The sequence below is a fragment of the Eufriesea mexicana genome, unplaced genomic scaffold (assembly GCF_001483705.2).
Source record: "Eufriesea mexicana isolate 0111107269 unplaced genomic scaffold, ASM148370v2 scaffold2989, whole genome shotgun sequence".
Lineage (NCBI taxonomy): Eukaryota > Metazoa > Arthropoda > Insecta > Hymenoptera > Apidae > Eufriesea > Eufriesea mexicana.
In genome coordinates, this window is record NW_016911025.1 from 54,399 (window position 1) to 76,313 (window position 21,915).

General features: G+C 42.0%; 2 protein-coding genes across 3 annotated transcripts in view; one reads left to right on the forward strand and one right to left on the reverse strand.

The window, feature by feature from the left end:
* Cep290 (Centrosomal protein 290kDa) overlaps nucleotides 1–21,915 on the reverse strand; it is an 80,067-nt gene that overhangs the window by 34,473 nt on the left and 23,679 nt on the right. The gene's annotated exons all lie outside the window — the stretch shown is intronic.
* cysu (peroxidase homolog) overlaps nucleotides 1–21,915 on the forward strand; it is a 42,265-nt gene that overhangs the window by 13,722 nt on the left and 6,628 nt on the right. For both annotated transcript variants that reach the window (XM_017904568.1, XM_017904569.1), the window contains exons 3-12: nucleotides 10,465–10,544; nucleotides 10,766–10,859; nucleotides 11,072–11,263; nucleotides 11,330–11,526; nucleotides 13,515–13,767; nucleotides 14,558–14,703; nucleotides 19,688–19,929; nucleotides 21,334–21,466; nucleotides 21,549–21,676; nucleotides 21,745–21,854. In XM_017904568.1, the coding sequence (XP_017760057.1) occupies nucleotides 10,465–10,544; nucleotides 10,766–10,859; nucleotides 11,072–11,263; nucleotides 11,330–11,526; nucleotides 13,515–13,767; nucleotides 14,558–14,703; nucleotides 19,688–19,929; nucleotides 21,334–21,466; nucleotides 21,549–21,676; nucleotides 21,745–21,854 (1,575 nt within the window). The remainder of the gene's footprint in view (nucleotides 1–10,464; nucleotides 10,545–10,765; nucleotides 10,860–11,071; nucleotides 11,264–11,329; nucleotides 11,527–13,514; nucleotides 13,768–14,557; nucleotides 14,704–19,687; nucleotides 19,930–21,333; nucleotides 21,467–21,548; nucleotides 21,677–21,744; nucleotides 21,855–21,915) is intronic.

Genomic DNA, 21,915 nt, shown 5'->3' on the forward strand with positions numbered 1-21,915 from the left:
AGATCTATCGAATTAGTTTTCTCTCGAGCTGACTCCTGCATTTTTGCGATATTTTACGGTGGTACGAGATTCGAGGACCCTTTATTGCCACACCTCTGAGTTTCGAGGATTCTTGAAACACGATTGTTCGAGATGTCCAAAATATCTTTACCGTGGAAAAATTTTTGATAATACATACCAAAGTATGCATAGACAATTATTAAAGTAGCACGATGAAAGTAAGTGGATACAGGCTGTCGGCATTTTTAATAAAGCAAATACACGTGATTAACTTGACACGATTTGACTTGACCTAAGAAACCAGTCATTCCGACTGGTTTATTCTAATCGAGGTCTCCCAGAGAATGAAAACTTTGCTCATAAACGATCCATCGAGAGAACAACGCGTTTATCCGATACATAGGCCCAAGCTTATCCGAGTCTTCGATGAAACTCGCGGGTTACGGTACTTTTAATCGTATCACGCGTAATTTACACGGGACATTGAACGGCCAATCATAATAATTTATCACGGAAGAATAAAAGTTCAGTCCTCCGACGCCTGGTCGTGAGAACGAGTAACGAGAGCGCACCGTTACATGCCGCGGAAAACCTGATCTCCTTTTGTTTATCAGCGCGGATAAGACAATGGAGGACTGTTGCAACTGCTGGCTACAGAACCTTGAAACGAAACGTGGTGTCACGACGTTTCTTGGCATTTCGAGAAACTCGGGAAGGATGGAAATGGCGGATGGCTCCGGGGAGGAAGAGACAGCTAGGAAATAGACGATGGTGTAGATGAACTTCACGCGTGATTCACGATAATTACAGGGGAACTCCTCTATTTCCCGGCAGAAATGCAACGATCAAAGATCGATGAATTATTAATAGCAGGTCGATAACAAGGAGACAGCGTTGGCTGATCAGCCTCGTAGCTACTGCCTCTTATTACAATACAAAGCCTGATCATGGAGATCTAAGCAGGTCTGTAAGACTGGTTCGAGATGGCCAATGAAATCGCGACGTGCTTATTTTCGTCTTCGTCTGCTGTCTAAATCGTGATCTTTTTCTCTCTCGTGTGTGTGTATGTGCAGATGCAAATGCGTTACGTAATCAAAATCGTGCAACATGTGGATATGTAACTGTTTGTAAATAGCCTGGATGTTTCAAGACACGATGGCAAATTATGACCTATCAATCGATGATAATCGAGATTGCGTGAATCATGATGGAACAGCTACGAAGATCGATCATTAAAGTCTAGGAAATGTTTTTAAATTCCACGATTATATTTGCTAAATCTCTAACAACGCATCATCGCGATTATACCTGTAGAACACGTCGTGGGATCCTGCATATCCTGAGAGTTCTCACCGAGAATGCAAATGGATACGGGTCTCCTTTTACGTGAAATGTTTTATTTACTTTTCACACGTTACTCGCATTTTCCTTCCTTTAACAGTAATTCTTGGCACACCAATTGGCAAACTTCAGGGCAAAGCAATTTTCAAACGAGTCGCAGATATATCGAGTCGCAAATCGTATCCAGACGATTGCAACGTCCTTTTGCAAGGAGAGGAGAAGAGAGGGCTACGTCAGTCCCTGGACACTGATAGAGAACTTTCGTTTGGGCCGCGTGGATTCTAGGTACTGACAGCGAACTTTTCGTTTGGTCGACATCGGTGCGTGAGACCGGCATTGACAAGGGTTAAATTATTAATGACTGTAGGAGGCGGGTGTATCTAGGTCTTCGTAGATACCTCAGTCCCAATATTCCGTCTCCAAGGGAGAGGTTGGCTAAGTGCGGTGGTGTTCTCTTTGTGCGGCTTGATGATGGACTGTTGTTCCCGTAGTGCTGGCCCGGTGGTATCCCCGTGGTCGTCGTTGCTATAGATGGGGTCTTATGGGTAATCGGAGCTCGCATACTCTTACAATTGCAACTTCCTTTCTCGCGAATCCGAATATGGAATTGAAAAACAGAGCAATTGCCGAAGATCCTGTCAAAGACTGAGCAACTCGACTAACTTGTTTCTAAAAATAGCCTTCCATAGCGACATTAGTCGATTTTTTCCTAAAATAAGACACTGCATCGGTAATAATTGACCCTCTTCGATTTATTTTTCAAAAAATAGCATCTCAAAATGGAGACTAGACCTGAAGGGATATCGTGAGGGATTAGCACCGTGTCGGATTTTGTCAGAGTCTACTGTGCACGAAGGGAGTTGTGCCGAGAAAATCGTACTGCTCTTAAGAAAATGGTCCAAATCGCATTCTAATTGTCAATGAACTGGCTGCAATTTTCCCAGCCCTGACCCACGCGTCCTGGTTCACTAGTCATGGAGAAACAGTCGTAAAAGCGTAAACCAGGCCCTCATTGACTCGAGACCACTGATGTCGCTACAACTGGAAAAATGTCTTCCTTCTTCGCCAATAGGGATATATCCTTGCAGACCCATCGATAGAACTCGCGTCTGCTGCCAACGTAACAACGTAACAACAACGTACAAATAGTTTCGGAATTCCAGTCAGTCCAGAGAACACCTTGCTCAACGCGGGGTCGATTTATTAATCCCATTTCTGGAGGAAGATTCACGGGCCGGCGTTTGGCGGCGACAAAGCATGACTCTGTCAGTTCTAACGAGGCATAATGCGATTGCATCGTTTCCCCGCAATTACGAGATCCGAACTGCCTACGCGTGCCTGTGCGCTCATGAGCGCAGTTACTGCACGTTAACGCGAGCGAACGTGAGTGCCCGTCGTCGGCGGCTCGCGCAGTCACGATTAAATCTTATCGCGGCCGACCGCTAATAAAACACGACGGATCTGCTCGGATAAAAGGAAGCAACGATCCGCGAATTCATCATACCCGATGACCTAACGGGGATAATTAGAAAGCTGCTGGCAATCACGCGATCTGATAACGATGCGGAGGAAAATTTGGCGCGATGACTTCGAGTTACTTTTCATTTTTCTTCGGAAATTCTGCTGAGTTGGTGTACTTCTGCTCTGGATGTAGACGATGCGAGATATTTGGGTATTACTTGTTGCAGACTTTTGTTGTGTACACCAAAAAGTGGGAAATGATATGCTATGACAGCAGTGTACACGCTAAAGTGGAAATTATGCGAAATATTTCGAGTAATTGAATTATAATACATAGATTTACATTGGTAGGAATGTAACAAAAATTTTGTTGACACTAGAACTAACATGGGGGGTAAAAGTGAAGTGCCTTGGGAATTATATTTTCTCGATTGCTGAAAATATGCAGCTGCTTTTGATAAAAGTTATACCGATTTTTGTTCAAATAGGGTCACAATTGTGTATGCTCTCTTATTTTCATTGTATTATTTTAATTAATACCAATTGCATGCATTATATTTAGGTATAAATTACTGATGGAGAGTTCTGATTCCCTGCGCCATGTTGCTAGACGCTTCTAGCGACATCTGCAGCATTTTCTTGGCTATTCAAATAAAACGTAAAGATGGAAGCCGTTTCCTTCCAAGCTGAGTTGATACCACAAAGAAAGCACGTATAGTTATTCTAATTGTGAGACATTATCCCAGTAAAACATAACCCATCCACTGTATTAACACTAGAACTACCAACCCAGTGAAAATGACTGGTCCCAGAATTTTCCTTTTTGCAATCACCGAACACATACACCTGTTTTAAGAATAAAATTGGTATCAACTCATATTATGAAAGAACTGTAATCGATATATTCACTCATATTCATCGTGTAGCTGAAATTACTATAATCTGGACACGTTATAGTTAGGTACCCATTAAAGATCAGTAGTTCTAGTGTTAAACAACAATTACAGACAATATTACAGTAGTTCCAGTGTTAAACAAAATCGTCTATTCTATACATGTGTTCTGGAAGATGCAGGTTGTTTTCAATCAAACTATACTTTAATCTTCCCAATATCTTTTTATACAATTACCAAAGCCTAAGAATATCACACATGATAATAAATAACATTTTTATCAGCCTCAGCAACCATAACTCGTCTCGCTGACGTAGACTAAAAACCAAATAGATTCGCAAGGCTCGAAGAGATAATTACCAAAGCCTAAGAATATCACACATGATAATAAATAACATTTTTATCAACCTCAGCAACCATAACTCGTCTCGCTGACGTAGACTAAAAACCAAATAGATTCGCAAGGCTCGAAGCGAATGGAGTATCGAAGAATAATTAACGAGTCCAGGATAAAACATCATGCATCATCCGTCTAAAGCATCCCGATTTATCGCAGCGAGCCATCGCAATTTAGTATACTTATCCCTCGGACTCGAATCGTCATTCCAGATAGCGTCTGGAGGATCCTCGGCTTCCAGCGGCTGATAATCCTCCGCCATTACTTAAAACCCGGTGCCTATAAAACTACCAAGCAACGCTCTCAGATGGCATACTGGTTGTTTACAATTACACCGTGCACGTGTAGCGACAAGATACCGCACGCTGCAATCCATACGTTTGTCTAGCACTGGAAGAAGTCGCCCGAGGACAAGCATAATGGCTCACGGCTGAGAATGCAACAAGACGAAACCATGCGACCTATCTGTGCGTTACACTTGCACTTACTAACCTCGGTGAAAGCCAGATCAACGCGCGATCACACGACTCGAATATTTTCGCAAGACACACGGTCGTCACGGGGCAACGAGTCTGTATAACAAGAATTTTCACGGAGAATTTCCACGTTCATGGAACATGGAACAGTGATCGACGATATTGATTGTTTCAGAGATCGGTGAATGCTTTAGGGCGTGGACGTGAGAAGATCAGAGCTCGTATTAAAATTTTTATCCATGTGGTCGCATGTTCGAGGACAGATCTATGTATGTCAATTCTTTGGAAATACTTTTCTTGAATTTTTTGAAAATAGAAATTAAAATTCGACGAGTTTCGTGTGCCTCTGTCACGAAGAGCTAATTATCAGGATTGACAACTCCTGACAGTTATTTGAACATGAGGACCAAAAGTTTGACGTTCATGGAACAATGATCGACGATATTGATTTTTTCAAAAATCAGTGAATGTGTCAGGGTGTGGACATGAGAAGATCAGAGCTCGTATTAAAAAATTTATCATATGTGGTTGCATGTTTCAGGATAGACCTATACATGTCAATTTTTTGGAAAAATTTGTGGTACATTTTTCTTGAATTTTTTGGAAATAAAAATTAAAATTCGACGAATTTTGTATGCCTCAACCACGGGGAGTTAATTATCAGGATTAACGACACGTCAGAGTTATCTGAATATAAGGAACAAAAATTTGGAACTTCTATGTGTGCTATGAAATTTATGGTGAAAAATTCTAGCCAAGGATCTTGTGTTAAATCGGAAAAATGGAAAAGGTGGATTGTTATTGAGCTAAAAATAGGAGCAAAGTTAGAAGATTCGATGTAGACAAATGAAAAATAATTACAAATTTTTGTTCACCTAAATGAGAAATTGGCAACGCACAGCTCGCGGGCACCCACGTGTTTTGAACGAACTTTAAGCTTAAACATTGAACGTATTTTAAGCTTGCAATTTCCCTTCCAGCGAAATTAAGCTAACGCACCCTTTGCTGTTTGCCAGCCATTCGACCAGCGAATTTTAGGTGAAAAGGTTGCCATAGTCAGCCATAATAACACTTGAACTGCTATAATGGAAATAGATAGGTACGAGTAATTTCGTTTCTATTTAAACAACAGTCAACACTTTGATTCCCACTAACAGTGGAAACAAAGCATTTTAAAACCAATTATTTTGCCAACAAAATGGAGGATCCATTCTCTAGATGCAGGAGGTTCAATAGAGGCTCGAATATCTTTTTTCCAGCCTCGTGCAGGAGTATGTGAAAAATATCGTTCCGGTTATCGATGCTACTGTTACGATTTAGCCTTGTACAACGATACCTTGTCAGCTGATACTGAATGGAATGGAAAATCTATAGGTTGTGCAACTAATACGGAGATCGTGTTCCTGGTCTCGTTACGTCGACAATGAATATTCCGTAATGCGGTGTAACTTTTCAGCCTGTATTCCATGAATGCGATTCGTTCCTGTTAACTCCTGCGTGAAAGAATAATCTTTATTTACAAAATCTGTCCAACTTCTCTTAACTTTCTGCGATACGGGATTTCAGATAATAAAATAGACCCACGTTGCATAGTAATTTTATTGCATTTTAAACGAAACAAAATTGCGTGGTAAGATTTAGTTAGTAAATCGAAAAGGGTACTGGACTTTTGATTCTGATTATATTTTATATTTCCTGGATATAAAGGTATAAAGTAAACGGAGGTTCTAGGTCTTCTATGATGCGTGGTGCACACGGTGGAGTGTCAAAATGGCGTGTTCCTTCGAACCCTTCATCAAGGTTTTTAACCCCTTGACTACGGCAGATTTTGATACGCAGCGGCCGTACCATACGACAAGATCATACGACAATTGAGATACGATGTGCGCCATTTTTGTAAAAACAAGCGCCCTCTGTGTCAGAAAGCTGAACTAGCAAAATTTCTAAGTGTCCATAGACGCCCACAGTAGTCAAGGGGTTAAAGGCTCCGTGACACCAGCACATTGCGTGATTCAACCTAGCTTCGAAGAAAATTGATAAGCTGGATGGTTCCTCGAAGCAAAGATAGATCCTGATGCAGGGTGACGTCACGCAAATAAAGATTCCCCTCGCGATTGGTATATTTTTACTAATAAAGGAATCACATAATGTAAAAGGATACAAAAATAATAATAATTTAATTGAATTTGTTATAAGGTGGGACTCAAATAGTCCCACTGCCCCGTGTTGAATGTTGCCAACGCAAGCGAATACATTTATAACATTTTTCGAAGGTATAACCAACTGCTTTACGTAAATAAGACGAAATATGAACCTATGCGCCTGCAGCTATTGCAATATTTCGAGGTGAGACTAAAAATGTCCCACCATGCATTACGGTGCATCAAAAAGATGGGATACTTTCAACCCTTTCGCTACTACGGGTGACGCCATCTACACACGATGGGTGACTATAGTCACCGGCCACAAAAATTGAAGCGCTGGCAAGAAATTCACAGACGCTGGTGCCCGAACGGTCCAGTGTTTCCGTGACAATTGCACGACGACGTGTATACCTCGTTGTTGGCGATTCTGCGACAAAAGCGTTACGACGTGCGTCGCACGTCTTTCCAGCGCAAGTGGTTACGAGACTTCGCAGCGACACCTGCCGTAGCGAAAGGGTTAATCCCAGCGTGCTCAAAGAGTTAACACGTTAAGTGCCACGCTGGTCCCCAAGGACCTGCGCTAGACTTTCCATTCGGGTTCGATCGGCCCAGACTAGGACCAAAAGGTGCTAACTTTGGTTTTAAATTCTTCGCCATCTTTGGACCTAACGTTTGGGAATTTCTGTTATAATAATTAAAAAATAAAATACAGTATCTCCGAGTTTTATGAACACTTTGCCCGCCACCGGTGGGCCCACTTGACGGTCGAGTCTGGGCCTGAACGGAACGGCAAGCAAAACGGGGACTAATAATTATTTATTATTTATTTATTAATAATTAGTAATCATTTCCATTTAAAATACACAGAGATTGCTAACTTGCTATACTCCGAACGAATTTAACCCTCTATGGGCCCGTGTAACTTTCAAGTTACATACTAATGTATGGCTATTTTATTAAATACTGCATTCAACGTTATCGTCTTCAAAATTTAACCCTCTATGGGCCCGTGTAACTTTCAAGTTACATATTAATGTATGGCTATTTTATTAAATACTGCATTCAACGTTATCGTCTTCATGACTCCAGTTCGTGATTTTTCTTTCGATATATTTCTAATTATTTTTACAATAACTCCCGTGGTTCCATTTTTAAAAATTCTAATTCCTTTTCATTTACCGCTTATTCGATCACGATAGGTTAGGTCCACTATGGCCCTCTATGACCTTTTCTCCATAAGATGGCGTGGAAAATTATCTTGTCTATCTATTGCGCATTATCTTGGCACGATAGTACTACCGTTGTTAATTCAAACTTTCAATATGAATTCGTTATAATAAAATTGTCAAAACTGCTGAATTTATTGATTCATATTTGTTGATTTCATGTTACATACAATTCTTATGGTCGAGAAAAATATATATTCGATCCATGGAGGGTTAAATATTCAGCATGTACCGTAAGGAAAATAAGGAAAATATTTTACGAAGAACACGGTCGTTGAAGCTTCCAAAAAATTCAAAGAGGATTTTATAAAGGAGATCAACTTTTAATTCGAAAGCGGGTATATTCCCAATAAATCGCGACACGTCACAGAATGACATCTCAATGTAATCTGCAGCCGAGTTCCACGATATTTATATAACCCACGCGCCGCTAGAATGTTTCTGTTAAATCATAACTAAATGTACTTTCTACCCACTTTAAAACTGCTCTGGGCAAATTTCGTTACGTTACACGAAATGCAGTCCATGTAAGCCAATGCATGGGGGAAACGCGTTTCAGACGTGACTTTTCCTTTTACGACTGCGGCGTAACCGAGCCGGGTGAATATGCAAAGGTCGTTTTTAACGCGATCGCTTATACAGTGAACCTGCTAAAAATAAACCTTCCAACGATTCTGCATGCCCGTAAAAATCCCTCCTCGCCGATCTAAAAAAAAAAGAGCTGGAGAAAAGCAACCGTGAACAACGCTGTAAAAATTCGATTACGACGGTTAGATAACAGCTGAATAATTCATAATTCGGATTAACCATTTTCTGAGCAGCCGTTTGCGATATTTCTATCTCCGCGCTAGCGTTGGAAAATTGGCGAGCGTAATAATTTATTAAACGTAGCAATATACGGGTTATTAGACCAGCCGCTATAACGCGAAATTGCACGGGAATGTACTGTGTTGCAATTAAATTCAGAACGACCCTCAAGTGCATTCTCGCGAATACTTTCAGCGTGTAACCATTACTCTATTTAATAACGATTGTGACAGGATAATCTGTGGGAAAACGGTCCCGTCTGCACAGGCAGATTTCAAGGCACAATTTACGAACACCATATAAGCGGCAAGAATGTTAATGAAGTTCTACCGTGGTTCGTGCGGAGCGTTTAATTGATAAACCGAAATGCAATTTCCAGACAGCGAAGAAAGTAGCTCGACTGATTGTGGAATAATTGATCATCCTTGCAAGCAGAGAGGAGTAATAATAAGATCACTAAAACTGGGGGATAAGGAAGGAATCGATATTTGAATTACTATTAGACTCCCCGAATTTCTACGAACAGGTGTGTAAGAATGGAATGAAAGAATGGCCCTGAAGAATGTCAAGAGTGTTTGGGCTTGGAACGAAAGTGACAGTGTGCAGGAGGATTGACTGTAAAGAATGTTTATGATAGAGTCGAGTGAAAGATTAGGGATGCGTTCAGAGTGGTTGAAGTACCTGGCCCACCGAGGTTGCGTGAGAAAAGGCGTGATTGAGAAGGAAAGCCTGAGTATAAAGGAGTACAAAATGAATGGTTAATAAATTAAGGGTGCAAGGGCGTGACAGGACAATTTATGAAAGGATCAGTTGTAAGAGTCAGTTTTAAGAAAGATCAGAAAAATGTGCCCATAGAAAATGAGCTGTTATTTCATAACCAGTCGCTGTCATTCTATTTACAAGCTTATTTTATTCTATTAAGAAGCCAAGAATATTATCTTATGTCAATCCATCCAAAAATGATCCTATAGGTATAATGCCAAATACTAATACCTAGTAATACCTAATAAAAATAAAACACTAATAGCTAATAATAATATAATACCTAAAAATTCTTCTATCTTCTAACACCTTGATAACCTAACACAAGCCCACCAACCATTTCTTCAAAATTATCGAAGTATCTTTACCCACTGTCTAAATATTCGAAAGCGTCAGCAAGTCGCTGTCAATAAATCTCGACGATTAATCCCGAAAATGGCATGGCAAATGCGACTCTCGGCCATCATCTGCCTCGTCAATTAAACTTTTAATTCGTCCTCGTTAATCGTACAATCTGTCAAGTAAAAAAGACGGTCAGAGTGCGTGTTGTGCCAGGGTACGAAAGCGAGCTAGAAGGAGAGCTGAACGGGTGAACCTTCGAAGGTAGAAGCCACGAGTGGCACGTCAATGCCGTCATATTTCGTAGCGGGAAACAGGATATGCCGATTCACGTGCGTTCGCGAGTGCACGGCTCGTATACGATAGTTTCGGGTTACCTTGATACAGAATATGCCCAGAGCACGCGGACAGGTAGATGCGTGGCGCGCAGCCGACTCCGCTGCGTCTAGAAACGAAAGTAGGCTAGGACGTTGGGTAATTAAGTCGAAAAAAGAGTGGAAGGAAAAAGGAAAGACCGACACGGCGAAAGTGCGAGACTCGGAGGGCAGGCTATGGGCTAACACCATAAAACAGGACTCGAAAACGCTCACGTTGACGCCACGTTTCTTCGTCTTTCAGCCCGACGACAGGCGGATCGCAGACATGCATCACCTACGACGCCGTGAATCGCGCCTACGTCGAAGCGAGGAAACGCATCAGTGAGTGTTACGAATAGACCAGGTGGTGGGGTGAAAAAATTAATCCTAATTAGTTAATCGTAATCGTACCAGCGCGGGATGATTTACCTGTGCGCGAGTGTGCTCGCGGTTCCGTCACGTTGTCTTGATTATACTTCGCTATAAGCATTCATCGGCTAACGCGCTCCTTTGTTCGTTCCCGTTCACGATCATGCTCACGCACGTTTCGTTGGTTCATGCAGATGTGGCGCAACCCAAGAGCAAAATGTGGAGACCGGAGGATCTGGCCACGGTTGGGGAGCTGTTGCTGGACATCAGCAGCAACCTCGTTCAAACGTAAGAACTTCGTCTTTCGACTTGCTATTTGATCTTACATATTGATTGAGATTGGAGAGGAGAACAGGTGTCTCTGATCTTCAGAAAGTCGAAATGAACTTGCCTCGTTAGCAAGAATTGTACCTCGACACCGTTGAGTCTCTCCAATTTCGTGATTTTTAAAGATTCTTTGAAATATACGTCAACAACTTCATCGCGAAATCCGATTACAGGTACGGCCTGACTTTCGAAGAGATCGAAGAGAGTCTACCCCTGATCGACACCTCGAAGACCCTGATTCGCGAGGTGTGCCCGGCGTTTTTGAGCAACGTGGAGTGCCGAGCAGGGAAATATCGTAGGAACGACGGCCTGTGCACGAATTTGCGGAACCCAACGTGGGGCTCCACTCTGTCACCGTTCCAGAGGTAAACAAACGCTATTGAACTCGTTTATCAATTTCTCGCGATGACAAATTTTCGTCTGTCGCGCAGATTGATGGCTCCACGATTCTCGGACGGTTTAACAGCGCCTAGGATATCGCTAACCGGTCATGATTTACCATTATCACGCGTGGTGTCACGCACCATGCATCCTGACGACGGTTATCACGATCATGCCGGCACAGTCATGGTCATCGCCTGGGGACAGTTTATGGATCACGACTATACGCTGACTGGAACGCCTCTAGGTACGATCCCAGATCCGATAATTGCCCGGCTAGCCGGTGCAACGCGCGTAGAATTGTCGTGGCTGAAAGAAGGGTAGATCGATCCGTGTTCGATAGGATGGAATGTGCCTTTCGTGAAGGCGAATAAGAATGTAAACTTTGCCTAGCCTCGGATCACTTACGCCTGATAATCGTTTAATCTTCCAGCGGTTAGCCGCTGGTTTCGTAATAGGCTCGGGACGAGATACGCCACGTTGCTCGCAGACGGTTGCTATAATTTGTTCCATCGGTTGGGAATTAATTGGTACGAAAAAACCAGGAAATACGCCTGCCGGCGTATTCGGGGGAACGAAACGCGGGACGATCCTGCTTGGCGGAAAGTAGGGTCTCAGGGGCACCGATTCTCGATCTCACGCGGTCGATGCACGAAACGTGGATACGGATATGGGGAACAAACGATGGGCAAACGAAGCCTGATGCCCTGATCACGAGGGAACGGTGACCGAGAAATCGTGACAGAAAAATGGAGAAAGTAACCCGAGCCCTAATTTTCAGTCAATAGCGAATTACGCAATGGTCGTGGTGCTCGTCGGTACAATTACATCAGCGTCGCCAGGTCGTTCGTATATAGTAAACGTCGTGGACAGCTCCCAAGCCCTTCTACGTCGAATATTTACCGTCTATCGAAACTAGGGTAACCGCCAGAGAAAGCGAACGATCGCCGGCCAGATAAGTGGTAGGCCGATCATGTGACTACCGCGAAGTTTCCACGGAGCGTGCGATCCACGCTAAAATCGCACGCGTCCACACGCGGCCGTCCTGGAACTTGGTAATTAGCGGCAGGAACAGGAGACCGATCGTGGCTTTGCTCGTACAGAGCAATTAATTGGCTCCCCGATACGAAATCAGAGATATTTCGATAAACGGGTGTAATTCGACCGGTGTTGCGTTGAAAAATGAGAGCGCTGTTTCTTTTTTCGAGGCGAGCGATTTTCTCCGTTAATTCGTTCTCGCGTTTCACTTGCGGTCAATTTCTAGAGGTTCCTGGATCGCGATGATTAATGCGGACTCGACGTTTTCGTTGAGAAATTCGGGATTTCTCGTTCATTAATCCGTCCGTTAGGTATGCGATGTCCAAAAGAGAAACGAGCAATTCCTACGTTCCGTTTTATCGTATTTTTATCTTGTTTTATTTTGTTTTAAATTTCGAGCAATCCCAATGATCTTTCCGCGATCCCAGCGCTATGCCAGACATTCTTATCCACGATCACTCGCGTCTCTGCGCCTTACGTAATTCGCATCGAAGGCTATTTACTCTTCCCTTCATCCGCAAGTTCATCGTACGGAACAATCACGAGGGTAAATATTCACGCTGCATTGCCCCTCGTATTAATGATTAACGCGAATAAACGATACGAATACTCGCGCCGCAGAGTGTCCGTGAATAAGTTGCACGCAGCGAAAGGGATCGAACGTATCTACATATCGCAGCGAGGATCTTCAATCTTCCTCGTGTAATTACATGCCCTTCCGACCAACAACGATTACCTGTCCATTAAACGCGACAGAGCAAGGCGAATCTTATCGCAATCGCAACCAGGCAAGAATTCATTCAAGACCCGAGACAAGCATCCGAGCCATCGCTAAACCACTCAAAGAACACCGCGGAGACAATGGAATTAAGCGAAAGAGAAATTCAAATCGATCATCAACCGCTTAATCTACAACCGGTCTCGCGTGGCTGTCTCTTACGCTATCGCTCTCTATCTCGCCTGAAAAATCGTTCCCAGAGTTACGCTACCGGCTTTTCTGCGGTTCTCCTCGTTCACGCCTCCGTCGAATCTTCCCACGTGAGCCGCGAACGGGAAACGGTGTATCCGTATCGTACACGTCGACAGAGAAAGTGCAGCCCTGCTGGAACAGGAACGGATCGAAGGAATATCAGAGCAGCGGACCAACGGCCAGCCACGCCGTATCGCATGATCGATGAGACTCTGTTCCACTTGCAGATCCCCTGAACCGAAACGACCCGGAGGAATGTTGCCATAGGCCACCTCACCTGAAGAATCCTTACTGCAACGAGATCCTCATACCGGAAGACGATTATTTCTACAGGCTGTTCAACGTGAAATGCATGGACTTTGTTCGCGCCTTTCCCGCTGTCCGACCTGGATGCCGGCTAGGCTCCCGCGTGCCTTTTAACCTCCTAACGGGTGTCCTCGACGGCAACACGGTCTACGGAATCACGGAAACCTTTGCCAGGTAAATCCTTTTATTCTTTTCTTCATCGCGAATGATTTCGTTGGGTGGTCTATCGAGGATAGCAATTCAGCCGTGAAAGCTAACGTTTATAAATCCTCGATGATGCTGGAACGTACGAGTAGGCTTAGCGCTGAGTTTCCGAGGAACAAACGTGATCTGATTCGTTGATACTTTGTTACGTGATGTCAGCTCGTACTAAGAAGTTCCTTCAACGAGACTTCGTTCTTTATCGACTTTCTTACTTGTAGGTTTGTTTTCCACTTAGGACATGTCTCGACGAATAACTTATAGCTCTAATATCGGAAAATGTAATAAGATGCAAAGAAACAAAGGACGTTGAAGAACATATTTCTTCCAAGTCTCTCGATTGCCAATCGAGAACCTCTTCTTCCTTCATCCTGACCATCGCACAGTCCATTCCTCCCCGAGGAAGCGAATTCCATAATAAGAGTAAAACGCGTTCAATAATAATCGAGCCACTTGCAACACGTCTGCTCGAAACGGCTCAAGTCCGTTACGTCAGTCGGGACAATAAATCAGCATTACGTTGTTCCATATTTTCTAACGTGCAGTCTACGTGTATACCTTCTGTTCCTCGCACTTTCTAGTCCGCTCGCATTATGAGATCCGCGGATTGGCCAATCGGGGCCCCTGTATCGGAGGCTCCTTCATCCTCGAGCCGGTCCAATTCGGACCGCTTCACTGCGGGCGAGATAATTCCGCGCGTGTGTCGGCCACGTGGCCAGAGGCGTTCGCAGGATCTAGACACGTCCTTTGTTCGCACTTTCAGGAAGCTTCGCACCGGTTACGGCGGCCTGCTACGCATGAACCCGGTGTTCTCCGAGTACGGCCTGAAGGATTTACTGCCGCTCAAGCTGGACATCCCGGACGAGGGCTGCACACGACCGAATCGATCCATGTACTGCTTCGAGGCTGGTGAGTCTTTTGGATGCAAATTTTCCGTCCAATTTCGAGAAACATTTATTGGAACAAGGTTCCGGTCAGTGTCGAATTAAACGGACCCATGTCCACTCGAGCCATTTACGCGAAGATCAACTTGCTCCGTTGGAAAACGAAGTTGCAGGCAGCGAGAAGTATCAGACACGAAATTCAGTTACGGGAATAGCTTGCGGGGATGCCCCCTGCGGGGTATCGATGACGAAGTTTTCGTTGTTTCGGTTCCTACGGTGTTCCTAGGTGTATTGGCTGTTGGTATACCCTTGGTCATGATGCTATGATAGGGTAGCAGGTAGAAGAACGAAAGAGAAAAAGGAAGGGATGAGCGTTTCGTTTTGGGCCTGCTAGTGAACTCGTCAGTAAGGCTTTCTAACCAGGTACAATAATATACATACAAAAAGATAAGAACTAAAATGTACAAAAGGGTTAGAAATGAAAATTTAGACTATGAGATCGATAGCTCCAGCGTGAAGTACTCGCGATCTAAAATCAAAGCTAATCTACCGCGCTTACAGGTATAGGATAATATAAACCTAAGAACTATTTTATATTAGAATGCGTATTTGCCTATGTATAGAAAAGCACGAAAACTATACAGCTTTTGGTTTTAAATTGGTAAAGTGCAGGGGGTGGACTAGATAAATAAATAAATAAATAAATTAATTAATTAATAAATAAATAGGGGGAGAGAAGGATGAGAGAGGATGAGGTGAATGCGGTATATATCTTCCCAGCAGGCCCTGCCTTAGATAGGAATACTTAGGTAACATAGGAACTTCTATAGGATTCACGGAGGACTTGCGAGAAAGCCCTCGTACCTCCCTCAAGTAGGAATTCATCTAGTGACGAGGGTGAGAATGATGGCCGCTACAATTTTGTCAACCGACAGGTTCAGGCAAATGGAACTCGACTGCAGTTTCGATGAAATATTTGGTAGCGCCGCAGGAAATGCACGTGTCTAATGTTGAAAGAGTGATGAGCGGTTATGGTGGTTACCGGCTTTAATTAATAACCGCAATTTCCGTGGGAGTTGCGATATTTGCGCGGAAAATGGGAGAACTATTTCGAGAACTCGTTCGCGTGTGCAAACGAAAATCAGAGAGAGAAAATCTGACGAGTTTATGTCCGTTGGCCTACTAATTTCGACGTCCATTGACGCCCAGGAAAATATACTTTCGTGCCTACATAAAAATATTCTAATTTTCATTAACACTTCCATTACCACGCACTTTTTATATGGTACGCTCAGGTGGCCACGATAAAATTTCCATTATTCTTAGGATACAATGATAACAAATTATCAAACAATATGGCAACGAAAAGAAAATGGCTGAAATTATTAATATTTTCTATTCAGAGTTCTCTATTCATCTACGTTGTACAAATTTTCAAAAAAATGGTTAGAATAAAACAAATATAAATTAAAAAATTAGTATCACTAGACACTGGTGACCACTATGGTCCCACTGAGGAGACAAGCATGGGTCATTGATGACCGCTATAGCAGTAACGTGTTAAAACCTTCGAACCTTCTCCAACGCAGTCACAAAGAACCTCAAACAAACTTTCACCCTGCAACCTCGTACCTGCGACCTCTGGACGCATGATTGCTCGCGTGACAACTCAATCGAACGTACAAACTACGAATCTAATCTCTCGTCATCTCGGGATAGCAACTCGCAGGCATTGTGATCGACGAGAAAAGTCCTCGATATACGATTTTATCTCACCCCCGCCGTGCTCGATCTAGGAAATACTTTTCCCACGTTATGCTCAACCATAATCAGCCAGGAAACCTGTAGCTATCCTACGTGATACTCTTTCTCGTGCTCGAGACGAATCGACTCTGTTGCAACCGATGCATTAACCGATATTAGCTCGATTAAGCCGCGATTAAATTTGACGTTACGCGTAATCGTTCGCGTAATCGATGTTCGATCTGAGTGAAAACGGGCGTTCCATTTGGAGACGCAGCTGATGGAAAAATTGACCGTCTCGCGCGGACGAGATTGTCTGGAAATTGTCCGGGACAGCGGTTAATTGCCGGGGAACCGGGCCACGTCAGGCGAAATGATAACAGGGATCGCATTATCTATTGTATAAACCGGTGGAGTGTCGAAATTCCCGTGGAACGCTCGCGTTCTGCGCCATCGAGCCGAAGAACGTCGATCCAATGGCCGATCATCGATGTATGTATAATATGCAGCCTGGGAAAGGGAGTGGCCCAGTATCAAGATCGACGGCTTCATTCGCGAAGTTGCTACAATGATCTTAAGGGAAAATCGGTGCTCGCTGTATTCGATTATCCCATGGAATTCGTCACGTTCAGTTCAGAGTTGGATCTTTTAGATATTCTGCGATATGTCCATAGGGACTTCTAGTAAAATTGAAAGTGGCACTTGGTTGGGGGATTAACGCTATTCCTACCGACACTTCTCTTATACCTGTTCCTACCGCGACTGGTCAAATAACCGGTCTTTAGCACAGCTTATAATTTTGAATATAGAATGAAGATAATAGACAATTTCGTGAAAATGTTTAACATAGATTTTGAATATATATGTGTTGATATAATAAAGGAACGATGTCTGTAAGAAAGGGATGAGTGGGACAAGTATGCGTGGGATGTCAATATCTAATGGATTCTGGTTATCGTGATAAATGAGTATGCGTGTAATGATCGAGGTGTTGTGTGAATTTGTTTGTAATTAAATAAAAAATTGTCCTTATTGTTAGTGGTATTTCATCCACCACTAACACAACCTTCCTGATATCGAGTACTATGGACACTATGAAGATATTTGAAGATGTGCCCTGGCAGATATTTTTGAAGATGATTTTATATAAGCAGTGTGATGGAAATTTATTTCTAAAATGAGAAATTAGAATCGAGATGCCTGGAGTTCAGTAGTAACTTTTGTTTAATCCTCGTGACATCGAGTACTATGGATACTATGAAGATATTCGAAGATGTGTCCTGACAGAAATTTTTGGGAGAAATTTTATATAAGCAGCGTGACAGAAATTTATTTGTAAAATGAAAAATTAAAAACGAGGTGTCTGGAGTCCAGCAGTAACGTTCGTTCAACTTGTGGTAATGGTTGACATAGATTTTGAATATATATGTGTCGATATGATGAAGAAGCGATGTCTGTAAGAAAGGGATGAGTGGGACAAGTATGTATGGCATGACAATATCTAATGAATTGAGGCTATCGTGATAAATGAGTATGCGTGTAATGATCGAGGTGTTGTGTGAATTGTGTATGTCAAGTAATGTATGAAAGTAGAAAAAACAAACCAGAGAGATTGGGCATAGATCAGTTGTAATTGAATTGTAATAGTGAAAATAGGTGTGAGCACGTGATTGCGAGAAATTAATTAGATTTATACTTAATATTCGTGTTTGATCAATTTTTGTAATTAAATAAAGAATTGTTATTATTGTTATTGATGTTCCATCCATCACTAACAAATTTAACAGTATAAGAATACTGTGTAGTTTCTTTTATTCAGAAGTATAGTATGTACATTTTATTACAAATAGTCCCCTGGATTGTACATTTTCCATATACGCACATTTTGCATTTGAAATAGATTTTGTTAATCTTATTATCTTTGTGATATCTTATCTAGCATGTTTTCCGTGGAATCTGTAAAGTTTTTGTTAAACTATTTGAGAGATATAACGATTAAACCACTTTAGGCTAATAATATGGTTTCTTAGTTCTTTATTCTGGCTCTCTTGTGAATACAATTGTGCCTCGTCTAACAATAAGGCGAACCGTGTGTATATCAGTTCTGCCTGTGCGTGTGTGTGTGTGTGTGTATGTAAATATCCTGTGTTTTGTGGTTTCTTAGTAGATGGCGGCATTGTTATATCTCTTACAGTTTTCCGTGAACCTGTACTTATATTTGTAACTGGTGTTGCTTGATCTTCTTTCTAGCTCTCTAGCTGTCTAGCTGTCTAGCTCTTCTTCGTATTCGGTGGCAAGTTCTTCTGCCAATTGGAATAAAAATTCTTTCCTCGTAATTTTTTCTCCCGTGATTTCTTAATATAAAACCCATGCATTCAACCCTGCTAAATCCAGGATGTTAAAAAATACGATTTTACCGTGTAATTTCTGGCTATTTAGTCGATCACGTCTATACCAAATTTGGTGCTGTTATGTAATTTAATTGTCTGTGGTAACGAGTGCTATTTTCTTCAACTTCTACGGAGTTATGCATCGAACTAAATCATGCCACAACTGCAAATACTATTACGGAAATACTTAAATCGTTTAACCGGTTTAATGATCGGCCGTGGTTGGTAAGATGGACTACAATTTTTTCTCGGTAAACCAAAAATAAAAAAGGAAGCAAATGTTGAAAAATGTATATTTTAGCAGAAGTCGTGAAGTTTAAGGACGATGCAATTATGCTGTATATAGGAAATTCTAATGGAAATTTTTAAAACGATCATTTAACAGATAGGAATAGTGTTAACGACTCGATGTTATTGCCATCGATTCTATCGCAGGTAAGGTAGTTAAGGTAGTTGAGAAAGATGAAATCCAAAGTCGAAAGTTTCGTGAGCATTAACATAATTAGGTTCCTCGAGGATCGAATAATTTGTGTATAGTTAGATACAATCGGTACGATAGTCTGAATTTTTGCAGAAGCTTGGAACGGAAGTTGAGAGGATTTTCGAAGAAATAATTGGAGCGAGTTAACGATAAAGCCCTCGAACGGATAGAAAAGTTTGCAATTCGTTGAAAAATTAGCGATAATAACAGGATGATGCAAGTTTTTAATAAGCAGACGGAAATAAAAAACCGGTGGAAATAAAAGTTTCTTCCGATTGATATTATTAAACAACGGAATGCGGTTTGTTCCACTTTCTAGCGTGAAAAATCGCGCACTTTTCAGCGATCGCGAGCAACATTCTTGCTGAACGTAGCGTGACTTTTACTGTTCCCAGGTGAGATAAGAGTGAACGAGCAGCTGGTGTTAACCTGCATGCACACCCTGATGGCGCGCGAGCATAATCGAATCGCGAAGACGTTGCTTCAGATTAATCCTCACTGGGACGACGAGACCCTGTACCAGGAGACAAGGCGAATCGTCATTGCTCAGATTCAACACATCACTTACAACGAGTTTCTGCCTATTCTGCTTGGCAAAGATGTCATGGAGAAGTTTGGACTTCTTCTCGAGAAGAACGTAAGAGACAAATTTGGAATATTTCGTATTATAGATTCAAAGGTTAGAAAAACGAAGCAGTGTTTCACGTATTTAATGAGACACGTGAATTTTAACCCTTTGCGATCGTGAACTTTAACTCGACAAACAAGCGTTATTATGAACAAGAGGTATTGACGCAGTAGAGAAAATATGCAGTAAAACATTTCGATAAAATGCAAGAAAAATATATTAATTTACGTTATGTTTATATATGACACGTTTTAGATTCGTGCATGGTATTGTATCATTCGAAGCAATCACCTATCTGCAAGATTTAGCCGAACAAGTAGCATAGTAATACCTTGATTCTCTTCTTCCATCTTTGATTTTCTAATTGGAACACAGTCTTTACACCTTTCTGTGTGATCTCGTCGAATAATATGTAAAAGGCCGTTCAGCCTACTATGGTTTCAGAAATTGAAGGATTTTTGGGATCAGCGTCACGAAAATCTTCAACTAATTGATCCACCAAGCGATGCACAAATTGCAAATTCATTAACATTTTATATTCTGTTTCTTCTGATTTTCTCGTCATTTATTTGTTTAATTATTTAGTATACTATAACCATGCGTATCTTATCACTCAGAGAGACAAACGTACGCGAGCTGCTACATAATATGTCTCCGCAGCTGTAAATAGAATTGGGCAGCTATTTGCCAACAACCACAAAGGGTTAACCTTTTGACTGCCACGCCAAGATCACATGTTTCGCTCAGGACGTCACGTGAGATGCACCGCTAGATGCAAGATTTGTTTTAATAGTTTTTTGATGTTCTAATAAAAATTTTTAATCGTTCAATATGGCGCTTTTTAGTTCAAAGTATCTTCTAATTAGCGGTTATATTCAAAATGCACTAACTGTCAATTTTCATTCAATGTTGTTTAATGTAGTTTAAGTAGTTCAAGCACTTCGGTCACCAATGACCACCGTGGCCGGTCATACATGTCCAACGTGGCAGTCAAAATGTTAATTAAGAATAAAGAAAATAAGGGATATGATACAATTTATGCAGATACACTTTTATTCTGATGTCTGAAGAAAGGTTTCGACCCTTTACGCCCGTATACAGCGAAAAATGACACGAAACTGACTGCCTAGAGTCAGGAAAGAACAAAAGCTAGGCCCGCTACAGCTGTCAATTGTTTTATATCCAAATGTTCCAAATGTTGGATACGCTTTAGGACAAAAGTGGCAATGTTATAACGTTGTTTGAAATATTTTTCATTTCTGAACGCTTTCAAACTCGATTTCCAAGATAGACTTCTCGATCTAAACGGCAATAGCTAGATTTCAGCCGAATTAAATTAGTAATATCTGCTTCTTATATTTATAAGAAATGAAATTTAGCATTGGTAATTATATGCATATTTCATTTACACAGACATACTGGGACGGATACGACGAAAGCGTGAATCCAGCAGTGATCGATGCCTTCGCCTCTGCAGCCTTCAGATTTGGGCACTCGCTATTGCCAACGGCAGTGGAAAGATGGAGCAAGGCTCACAAATTTATCGGTGAGTGAGAAGCCAGAGTTCGATTTCTCGTGTTAATTATTAACGTTTTATGACTACTCGTGTCAATTTAACTTATCGACAGCTTCGAAGAGGCTGTCAGACTTGATCAGAAGACCGTTTGACCTGTACCGAGCTGGTGTCTTCGACGAGTACGTCATGGGACTGATGAACCAGGTCGCCCAAGCTATGGACGACTCCATTACCCAAGAAGTAGGAAGCACTCTTTCACACAGTTACAAAGTAGAAATCACAGAACGCTTCACTCGCATTAATTCTAGGTGACGAATCATTTATTCAAGAAAGCAGGAGCCAAGTTCGGACTGGATCTGGTCTCGTTTAACATGCAACGAGGTCGTGAATTTGGTATTCCAAGTTACATGGAGTTCAGGTTGGCACATTTCCTTTGAAATATCTAATTTATTCAAGTTTACTAAAAAGGGAGTCTAGGG